The sequence below is a fragment of the Pongo pygmaeus genome, chromosome 3 (genome assembly GCF_028885625.2).
Source record: "Pongo pygmaeus isolate AG05252 chromosome 3, NHGRI_mPonPyg2-v2.0_pri, whole genome shotgun sequence".
Lineage (NCBI taxonomy): Eukaryota > Metazoa > Chordata > Mammalia > Primates > Hominidae > Pongo > Pongo pygmaeus.
This window is the reverse complement of record NC_072376.2, coordinates 86,980,377-86,992,436: the sequence shown is the minus strand read 5'-3', so window position 1 is coordinate 86,992,436 and position 12,060 is coordinate 86,980,377. Positions and strand designations below refer to the sequence as shown.

The following is a 12,060-nucleotide window of genomic DNA, read 5'->3' as shown; positions in this document are numbered from 1 at the left end:
TATTTGATTTAAAAAAATATTTTCTATCTCTTTGTTGAAAATTTCACTTTGTTCATGTATTGTTCTCCTGTCTTCATTGAGCATCTTTATGATAGTTATTTTAAATTCTCTGTCAAATAAATTATACATCTTCATTTCATTAGTGTTTTTTTTTCTTTCTTTAGGCTATATTTACCTGTTCCTTCATTTTTCTTAACTTGCTGTGTTGGTGTCTGTGCATTAGAGAAAACAGCTACCTCTCCTGTCTTCATGGACTGGCCTTATGAAGGAGGAGACTCATTAATCAGTCTAGTTGAAGATTTGGGGGCCCTTCAAGCCTTTGTGCTAGTCCAATTCTCTTTGTTCTGAGATCTGGGAACTTTTCTTCTGATCATATGGTGCTGTGTTAGGGGTAGGGATAATGATGAGACTGTCTCAGGTTTTTTTTACCTTCTTCAATGTGGCCGCTTTTGCATTCGCTTAGAGGAGAGGAGCTTCTCAACTATTTTCTGAATTTGTTACAAGAGAATTTGTCTGTGTTTTGTAATGTTGACTCAGTGTGTTTGTGGAGGGTAGGACAATTGAAGGCTTTCTATTCTGTCATCTTGATGATGTTACTCCTCTGTTTTCTTTTCTTTAAAACAGCTTTTATTTCAATAGTTTTGGGTGAATGCCCATCAATGATAGACTGGATAAAGAAAATGTGGCACATATACACCATGGAATACTATGCAGCCATAAAAAAGAATGAGTTCATGTCCTTTGCAGGGACATGGATGAAGCTGGAAGCCATCATTCTCAGAAAACTAACACGGTAACAGAAAACCAAACACCACATATTCTCACTCATAAGTGGGAAATGAACAATAAGAACATGTAGACACAGGGAGGGGAACATCACACACCAGGGCCTGCTGAGGGGCGGGTGGCAAGGAGAGGCAGAGCATTAGGACAAATACCTAATGCATGGGAGGCTTAAAACCTAGATGACTGGTTGATAGATGCAGGAAACCACCACGGCCGTGTATACCTGTGTAACAAACCTGCACATTCTGCACATGTATCCCAGAACTTAAAGTAAAATTAAAAAAATAGTTTTGGGGGTACAGGTGGTTTTGGTTGCATGGATAAGTTCCTCAGTGGTGATTTCTAAGATTTTAGTTCACCCATCACCCACGCAGTATACACTATACCCACTATGCAGTCTTTTATCCCTCACCCCACTCCCACCCTTCCCCCTCAGTCCCCAAAATTTATTATAGCTTTCTTGTGCCTTTGCATCTGATATTATTTGACTGTGTCCCCACCCAAATCTCACATTGAATTGTAATAATCCCCAGGTGTCAAAGGCAGCAGGGCCAGGTGGAAATAATTGATTCATAGGGGCGATTTCCCCCATACTGTTCTCATAGTAGTGAATAAGTCTCACAAGTCCTAATGTTTTTATAAATGGGAGTTCCCCTGCACAAGCTCTCTTGCCTGCTGCCATGTAAGACATGACTTTGCTCCTCAATCACTGTCTGCCATGATTGTGAGGCCTCCCCAGCCATGTGGAACTGTGAGTCAATTAAACTTCTTTCCTTCATAAGTTACCCAGTGATTGGTATGTCTTTATTAGCAGCATGAGAACAGACTAATACAGCATCTTCATAGCTTATCTCCCACTTATAAGTGAGAACATGCACTGTTTGGTTTCCCATTCCTGCATTACTTCTCTTAAAATAATGGCCTCTAGCTCCATCAGAGTTGCTACAAAAGACATTATTTTGTTCCTTTTTATGGCTAAGTAGTATTTCATGGTGTTTATAAACCACATTTTCTTTATGCATTCATTGGTTGATGGGCGCTCTTTTCTAATTTTTTATGTACTACAAATAGATGTGGTTTTTTATGTCTAATACCCTTTAACAAAAAGAGGGGTCTAAGGAAATCCTTGAACAGAATAATCCCCAGTCTGTCACTCTAATCCATTTTGTTGTCTTAGGCAGTTTTCTGCTTCCAGCACCAAAATTTTCATTTTCAAAGTCTATGCCCATCAATGCAGACCTTCCATAGTAACTCAGTGACAAGTTGCAGCCTGCCTGGTCTTAGCGTGCCACAGGTCTAATCACTCATTGTGTAAAAGCCAGTTTCTCACAGTGTAGAGGCTACAGTATATGATCTTTATTTTTATTTTTTTAATTCAAATACTCATTTTTGCATGATTTGCATAATTTTTAGCTTTTACATTTATCTCTAATTTTTCCTCTGGAGGATCACTGAGGAAGTAGTTACTTTTGTTCACCCACTCAAATCCATAATTTTCTCTGAATTAGTTGTAATTTCTTTTCTGAGACTTTGTCTGGGGACATTCCCAGATAATTATTTTTTGGTGTATTTTCTGCTTTCTTTAAAATTTATTATTATTATTTTTAATTGACACAATAATTATACATATTTATAGGATACAGTGGGCTATTTTGACACATGTATACAATGTGCAGTGACTAAATCAGGGTAATTAGCAAGTATCTATCACCTCAAACATTTATCATTTTTATGTGTTGAAAATATTCAAAATCTTCTCTTTTAGGTATTTCAAAATCTGCAGTAAATTATTGTTAATTATAGTTACCCTACAGTGTTAGAGAACATTAGAACTTTATTTCTCCTATCTAACTATAATTTTGTATCCTTCAGCCAATCTCTGGCTGTCTCCCCTCTTCCTCAGCATCCGTGAAAAGTGAAATTTATTAATCCCTGATTATTTTTTTCTCACTATTGTTGTATGTTCCCTTTCTCTCCCATTCAAAAGGTTAAGCCTGCATTTATAGATCTTATATATTTTAGTAAAATTATTGTAAATATTGTAAATTATTTTACAATATTAAATGTAAATGTATTATTTACAGATAATAAATGTAAAAGCGGAAAACTATGCAAATAAGGCAAAAATGAGTATTTGAATTTAAAAAAATTAAAAATAGAGACCATATACTGTAGTCTCTACATGGGGCAAACTGGCTTATACACAATGAGAGATTGGGCCTGTGGCACACTAAGACCATGCAGGATGCAACTTGTCACTGAGTTACAATAATTTTAAGAAAATATTATTTGTAAACTATTTTGGTAAAGTTATTGGCATAATTAAAATACAAATACATTAGTGATTTGGTGGAGATCACTTTGCTTAAATATCACAATAATAATATAATGTCAAAAAATTATTTCATGTTTTTCTGTATAGGATATAGAATTTTTTCTTGCAGATGGGCTTAAAAACATGGTTATACATTTTACTATTTGAGAAATATTATCTAGTGATGGCCAGAAAACAGACTTCAACATGGCTATGTGCTGGACAAATGTTGAGAAATCAATGAGAAACCAGAAATACAGAGCAAAAATGCTTAATTATTTCTGTGGTTTACTCTTCTTCTCCTAGTAGCCTATTAGAAAACAGAAACAAAGCAAACAAAAAAATCTCAAGAACACGGTTCCAGAGGTGTTGAAAATCAGTTGATTTGATTTTGAAAATTCTAATCAAGGATTGAGCTTCTTGAAATTCTTGTGGCATTGAGTAGTGTTATTTACGTTACCACTGTCCTTTCATATTATCAGGCTAAAATAACTGCATTACCTTAAAACATCAGGTAAAATTAATAGGTAGACTATGCTAAATATATTTGAGCTTGATCTCTTAGAGTCTAAGGTAGATGGGTCTACTCTTACATGATGGTCACAATCGCATTAATTATTTAAATCAATTTTCTTCCCCTTTCCACCCTCCTTCTCATTCTCCTTCCCTCTAGTTTTTTGTTTCCTTCCTTCCTTCAGCTTTCCTTCCTTTATTTGGTGATTTATTTTATTATACTTTATTCCTTTGGGGTATAGCATCATCATCAACAACTACACTTTTAATAAAAAGATAGCATCCATCATCTATTTATCTCCTACTATGTGCCAAGGACTGTTCTGAGTGCTTTATGTATATAAATTCATTTAATCCTATGGGGTACCTACATTATTCCCTTTTTCAAATGAAGACACTGCAGCACAGAGAGGTAAAGTAATTTGTTCAAGATCATACAGTAAACAAAGTAGCCTGACATGAATTCAGAGACACCATCTCTCTAGAAAGTGTGTTGTTAATCACCGTGCTAAACTGCTTAGAATCACATGGGAAGATCAAAATGTGGAACATGTGAGAAAAATACTAAAAATAATAAGAATAACAATAATTTCCTGAAGGCAAAGTGCAAATGAGAACAGTAGGTTTTTGAAAAATAAATAAATACAGTGCAGGAATAGATCTTCTGTACTGACTGTATCATTTTCTAACTTGGGTGATGCATTCATTCATCTTACTAATATTTATGAGCACCTACTATGCAGCAGGCTGTCATCCAGGTGTCAAGGATGCAAAAATGAACAGTGGTCAAATATAAAGTCAAAAAGGTAACAGAGAAGGAGAGGTAATGAGTAATGTATAATAGAGCCTTGCCAAGGAGTATAAGGCCTTCAGCTTTTTCTCTGAGTGAGTTTTAATGGCATTACTCTGGTTCGTGTATGCAGACTTGATAGTCAAGTGGGCAAAGGCAGAAGGAAAGAGACTAGTTAAAGGTGTCGTCATAGAAGCTATTTCCAGCCTGAGATGCTACTGGGCTCAGACCAGCGTGAGGTTATTCTGCATATATTTTGAATGCAGCCAATAGGGTTTGTTGATGCATTGGATGTAGTGTGAGAGAAATAAGTCAAGATAATTCCAAGATTTTTGGCTGAAATAATAGAAGCATGGATATTATTTACTGAGATAAGGAAAGACCAAGTTTGAATGGGAAAATCAAATATTTTATTTTGAAAGTGTTAAGTTGAAATGCCAGTTAGATATCCAAGTGAAGATGTTAGTTGGACAGTTGGGAGTGAGGGATGATGTAAACTAGGATGTAAACTAAATTTAGAAATTGTTATCATAAAGATGTGTTTAGGACAGGAGTCTTGATGAGCTTACCCAGGAAGGAGAAGAGATGAAAGAGTACCCAGCCCTGCTGTATTTGCAAAATTTTAGAGGTCAAGGGAGGCGAGGAGGAGCCTGCAAAGGAGAATGAGCAACGGATTCATCATGGACACAAGAATTCTATAGCATGCATTCTTGGAAAACAAGAGAAAGATAAGTTTTCTTCCTGTCCCTTCATTTTCATTTGCCTCCAGCCATGAATATTTTTAAACATATGCAAAGATACCCATGCTTCAATACTGATACTTTTTTTTTTTCCTCCAAAGGGATTAAATGAAAAAGGGCAGCTCTGGATGAAGGCCCATTCCTATAAGCTCAGAAATGGTTGGCAGGGCCCTCCTAGTTAAAAGACATGCTAGGCCGGGCGCCCTGGCTCACGCCTGTAATCCCAGCACTTTGGGAGGCCGAGGTGGGTGGATCACGAGGTCAGGAGATCGAGACCATCCTGGCTAAAACGGTGAAACCCTGTCTCTACTAAAAATACAAAAAATTAGCTGGGCGTGGTGGCGGGCGCCTGTAGTCCCAGCTACTCGGGAGGCTGAGGCAGGAGAATGGCGTGAACCCGGGAGGCGGAGCTTGCAGTGAGCCGAGATCGCGCCACTGCACTCCAGGCTGGGCGACAGAGAAAGACTCTGTCTCAAAAAAAAAAAAAGACATGCTAATCTGTCCATATCATGCTACTGAACTCCTATATAAGCAAATTCTAGAGCTCAGAAAAAGTTAACATGTACCTCTGTGAGATGTAACGTCCCCTTTCACTTTTCTGTAGGAAATGTCATTGGATGTAAGACAAATGGGAATCCTCAATTTAAATAAATTTTCAAAGTTTGTATTTCTTCAAGGACACTGTGAATTTACATTCCCCTGACCAGAGATAGCTGGCAAGATAAAAACGAAAATTAACTTTAAATATCTAAAACTTTCTTCTTCACATTTTGGCCTAAGAAATTTGTAAAAGGAGTAAATCCCTACTGGGAAGATGCCTGGAAGCCAAGTAGTAAAATAATAAAGCTCTAGGCTCTAATTCCTATCTCTGTGGGAAGATGAATTTATAGTTGTTTTTCTTCCTCAGTCTCCTTGTTAAGACCTGTGAGACGTCTATTTCAAAGTTTAGCCTTTCCCTTTACATTTGTACATAGAGATTTAACTATGCATCTCACTACGGAGCTGGAGATATTATAAGGCTATAACCATTGTAATAGGTGTTACAAAAAAGCACTGTAATAACAGTTGTAGTATTGATTGCCCTTTGAGTTGACTTCAGAATACAGTAGCTGATATTAATGTCATCTACAAAATTATTAAATACATTTGAATGAACACTGTTAGAATAAATAAGCAAAGGTTTTATGAAAGATACACCTAACAGATCTACTCTGAAGACTTTTAGTCACAAAGGCATCACAAAGCCTCTTTTGTCTTGAGTACTAGAATCATATAGAGACTAAGGAACTATCCTATGTTTAATCAAAACATCCATCAAATTGAGGAAAATTCCATATGGAAACTAAGACATTTAGGTGTCTGCCCTATTCCTCCACTTTGGCTCAGCCCAAGGGAATCTAGTACATCTCATGTAACTACCCATATGACCCAAAGAGTATGACTACTTCTTGTCGAATTGCTGTATGATCTAAGAAAGATGTCCTTGCTTCTGATTCCTTTTGCAAACCCTTAGAGTTAGGTTTTTACATCCACTGACCTGCAGTAACCCTAAAGGTTTCCTTTTTTTTTTTTTAACTTAAATGTCGTCTCTTTATTTATACTTTTTATCTCCATTAAAGTGACATTTATTTTAAAATATATTTTAAAATTATTTAATTGATGTTTAGCATCTTTGTAATATAGAGTCCTGTGAAGAGATTGGTCTATATTACCTGTGGTGCCCATCCACTTATGAGATTGTGTTGCAGCCTGGCCCACTAGTGGATGTACTTTTCCAGTGAAATTCTCTGGGACAGAGGCATGTTTTGTTTTTGGAATTTGAGTTGGAAAAGCGTAATGTGGGAGGAAAAAGATCAATTGCGTCCCACCACCTCTAGGATCAGAGGGATATTTCTGGTTCCTACATTGCTACATTTTCAAGACTATGTCATTCACTTTAAAACAGAGAAACACGACACTTAGGACCAATCCCTCTTTTGTCATAGGGTTAACTTTTCCTTCTTCTTGATAAATATCTCTGGAATGGAAGGGTATATTCACCCTCCTGTGCCCTATATTATCAGGTCTCATGATGGGTAGAAAACACTGGGTTCCATAGTTCAATTTTTAGATAACTTGAACTTGATGAATACTGGATTATAAGGCACTGAAATTTTAGGTGCCGTTCAAAAAAAAAAGAATGCTGATAAGATTTCTCATTTTCACGAGGAAGAGACGATCCCATCTGGGTTTGTGTGTGTGTGTGTATTTATGTGCCTGTGTGGCAGTATGTGTGATTTATTTTTCTTTCAGGTTTTAAAGTTCCATAAAGAAATCGCTGGACATTTTCTGCCTGGTGGCATGGAAATGTTTTAAAATCTAAATAATGCTGGGAATATTTAAGAGCATGCTTACTTGGCAAAGGAGAGAGCTCTGTGAGCGATCAAAACAGGACCTGGCAAATATTTCCTTGGCATAGATTTGTGCTGCTTGGATGAACGAAGGCTGATCAAATCACTGCATTCAGCAGCTGCTGGTTAATTTGCTTTTTGGTATCATACTCTGCATGGTGTTTATCAAAAGTCTGGGTGCATTTAAAGGGGCACAGCAACTAGAGAAATAAGTAAAGTTTAGGATACATAGCCAAATGACTTTGATATTTAAAGGCAGGTATGCTTTGCAAATCTGGAAAGGTCTTTCCGGTTCCTACAAGATCTGTCATTAAGTCTTATGCCTCTTGAGTTAATCTCCTTGCCCTCTATCCCCTTCGCCCAGACTCACATTGCATGTGTCTGCCCTGGTTTTCTCTTTGCCTCCACTAAAAGCCCAGTCTATACTCTCCTATATAATATGGTGACAAAATGGTCCACAATTTAAAGTATTTTTGTGTATACCATTTAATTTCATCCATAGGAATCATCTTCAGCTCTCTCTTGCTTTGTGTTTCAAGTGTAAACACTTCAGCCTACTGACATCTGAGATTTCTTTCATTCGCAGCCATTCTTTGCTGTTCCCCTTCAGGACCCTTCCATTCCAGTGAAATCTGCCTCCCACTGCCTGCATTAGACCTGCATATTCTTGACTCTGTGCCTTTGCTCTTGACATTCTCCATAACTCAATTGCTTGTTCACTTCCTCTAAAATCTGCATTTTCCATACATTTCTCTTTGATTAGGTCAGCATTCTTCATACTTATATGAGATTGCTGTTAGAATTGCCAAGATTTTAAGATTCTGGGATTAACTCATTTACTGAGGAGATTACTGTCCCAGGAATTCTGCTATGGACTTCTACATATCCTTTTTATCTGCACCTCTCAACAGCCCTTCAATGTAGATGTTATCATGTCTATCTTACAGATGAAGAACAAAGGTTCAGACAGCCTAATCAGCTTGCCCAGACTCATACAGCTAACGAAAGGCAGAGCTGAAAATTAAACACAAATTTTCTTTCTCCGAATCCAGTGTTCTTTCCACTGTTTCCAGTGTACTAAAACTATTATCTGGTTATGATGGTTGTTTTTACTGGTTAATTGCTTATTCTTGTTTTTTATTTATTCTATTCTACCAATTTAAATAGTAAGATAGGGTATCCTTTATTTCTTTGATGTTTTCTAGTGCCTATTATAGAGCTCTGGAAATGGAAACACTCAACAAATGGAAGTTGACATCAGTTGATTTGTCAAAATACAGAGGTCTTTGCCTTTGATACATTTTGCAGTTATTTCTGGAAGAAATTTCAGTCCTTCTGATGAGTCTCATTGGTTGACATGTATCAAGCAAATATCTGGCATGTAGTTCAAGCAGTCAGCATAGGTGGTTATCAAGTCACCAATCAAACCAGGTTAGCCAGTTCCTTAGTGAGATTCTGCCATCCCCTGAAAGTCTGCACTGTGACCTGGAATCACAGGAATTTGCAGTATTTAGATCATCCTAAGTCCTTTGAGATTCCTCTCTCTGGCGGCCTGGGGCAATTATATGTACCCTTTTCATAATATTAATTAAGATGTTTAGTAGTCATTGCTATTAATAAAATGATTATTCAATGTCATTGGGATGCCAGGTGCCATACCAAACCTAGCGTGACATGCTCTTCTGACATGAACACGCTATGGTCCTCCTGGCTCCACAGACATCTGGATCCTGCAAGCTGTTGGTTATATGATTAACATGGAAAGTTTGACCCTGGGCTGGAGCTGGCTTGTTAGTTGTTTTCTGTTTTTTGTGGGTGTGGGCATTATGTCCCTTGTAAATTAACAGATGAAACAGCTAGTTAGTATTTCTGTTCTGTTTCTCTTGATTGTTATTTACTGAAATTTTACATGTCGGTGATGGGGAAATGGCTACATATTACTATTCTCAGTTGAAAAATTAGGCAATCAATTAGGCCTTTACCTAAAAGTGTAGGCAAGGAAGTCAGTTCAGGATTGAAATCCAGAGCATGAAGTTTTCAGTATTTTCCTCCTCCTTCAGAGCAGCAGAACGAATTTACGGGCCAAATGAGAGGTACAGTTGCCCACGGAGGCAGGTGTGACTTCTGGATGCATCAGGCTGAGAGTCGGTGACAGATACCTGGTGAGCAGCTGGCTCAACAAAATGCCAGAGTGTATGTGGCAGTCAAGAACATGGACTCAGCGGCAGACTGCCTGGGTTTGAGTCCCAGTTTTTCCATTTTCTATCTGTGTGATCTTGGAAGGTGACTTAGCCTCCATGTGTCGTGCTTTGTGCATCCATAAATTGGAGATTGGAATGGTGCTTACCTCACAAGGCTATTATGAACATTAAATGAATAATATACAAAAAGCAAACAGACCAGCATCTAGCACTCAGGAAATACTATGTAAATGTTTAAGTTAAACAACCAAAACCAAACCCCAAAAGCAACCAAACAAAAAACCTCTCTTCTCTAGCATGGCTCTGATAACTTTCATGGAATGAAAGCCTTCTCTCTTATTATACTTGTGTTTTACCCTTTAAATGACACTAAAGTTTCTGAAAGGTAGGTTGAAGTCAAATCTTAATTAAAGTAGGAAACATTCTCACCACAATCCCCATTGTCCAATCTCTAGAGCTATTTTGGAGTCACAAAAGTCTGACTTTTATCCCAGTGCAGAGAGAAAGCAAAATGAGAGACTGAAATATATTCTACAGAGAAACTTGCAGCAAGATAAGAAGGTGATTCTATTTACAAGTGAATATTTAAAGAGAGTTGATTTATTGAACTTTTTCTCATTTTCCAGCTACCACCACACAATCAAAGCGGAAAGGCCACTTCTCTAGGTGCCCCAAGCAATACAAGCATTACTGCATCAAAGGGAGATGCCGCTTCGTGGTGGCCGAGCAGACGCCCTCCTGTGTGTAAGTGGAGTGTCCTCAGCCAGCAAGCAAAAGGGTGCAGAATGGTGCCCGCCTGGGTCTTGCCAGGACTGGAAAGTGTGAGCTAACCATGCCATCTGTCTGAATACAGTTCCGCCTGGTCCTGTCCCCAGCCACTTGTTTAGGGGCCCACTCAGCAACTACTTATGGAGAAACTGACGCACACTTTCCTCCTGAAACATGAGTATGTGAGAGTCCAGCTCCACTTCCGGGCTGGGCAGTGTCCTCTGATTTCTTGCGCAAGCAGAACTGATTCTTTTTGGCTCAAATAATCCCCTGGGTGGTTCAAATGGAAATGAATTATTCTGGCAAGTGTTTGGTGGTTTATAGTTAGTGTAAATACGAGGAAATTCCTGCCAAATTAAGAGCTATGTTTGTAGGTGTCAGTTAGGTGCAAGGAATTAGTCCTATTTATAAATAAGAGATTAGCGAAGCCTGTTTAGTATAGTGGGGAATTGGGAGAAAAGTTTTCTTTTCAACTCTTTGTATTTGAGCCTAGTTCAGTTTTACTCAGGCATACACAAATTTCTTTTTGCATCTTTTAAATATGTGTTTTCTTCTAAAAAGATATCCCACTAATGTGCTTCCTGGGACCTTTCCTTAGAGAAGTGGGAGGTGATTCTTCAAGTGCAATTTTGACTTAAAATTCGTAGAATGTTTATGTTCTTCTGCACAGTTGCCCCAGTATATAAGTTTTCTTTCCATAAGTATCTCAGAAAAATGATTCCAAATCCTAATTTTGTGGAAACTTTAAGGGTCATGAACTTTTTAAAAATTTAGATATATTTAATTTAAAAAAGAAATATGCATGGATAATACATGGAGGCAGGTAACAATTGCTAATGTAAGAAAATAAGGAAGTGTGTGTGTGTGTGTGTGTGTGTGTGTGTGTGTGTGTGTTGAGGGGATAGATCTAATTTTTTAAAAAATTCATTTAATTGCTCCCTGGCTTGGAAGCACATATTGAATTTTAAAAATATTAATGATCTTTAACCCAATACATTTCCCTAATTGGTTCCTACGTCTGCAGATTTATTGTTCTTTGATATTTTTGTCCTCTAAAATGAAAACCACAGTGTGTAATCTACTTGCCTAAGATCAACACATAGATTGTTCCCTTCAATGTAAAGTTTAAACTCGTTTTCTTAGCCTTCATAGATCATCTGATCCTGGCTTAATTTTCTAGCTATATCTCACCATATTCCTAAGTGCTTTTCTAAAATTCTACATTTCATTTCATGATTTATTATATAAGCGCTTCTCGTAGCCCAGAAAGCTTATTCTTGCTGTGGTTTAAGATGCACTGCACTCATCATCTCCTTGTGGACCCCTTCACTGACTTCCTCCTTCTCAGGCATACACTCAGGTCTGAGTTAGATGTCCTTCCCCTGTGATCTAGCCACCTCTATGAAAGCTCTTATCCACTGGAGCATAACTGGTGGTTTCTTTAAATGTGCCTTCTGTGACAGTGAGCTCCTAGAGGGCAGGGCTCATGGCTTATTCATTTTTGTATTTCAGTGTCAAACACAGTCCTCAGAATTTACTAGGTGCACAAGAAATGACT

The 12,060-nt window shown here is 37.7% G+C and overlaps 1 protein-coding gene across 1 annotated transcript in view; it reads left to right on the top strand.

Annotated features, from left to right (window-relative positions):
* Positions 1-12,060, top strand: part of BTC (betacellulin) — a 50,863-nt gene that overhangs the window by 29,333 nt on the left and 9,470 nt on the right. The window contains exon 3 of the mRNA XM_054486508.2: positions 10,361-10,478. Coding sequence (XP_054342483.1) covers positions 10,361-10,478 — 118 coding nt within the window. The remainder of the gene's footprint in view (positions 1-10,360; positions 10,479-12,060) is intronic.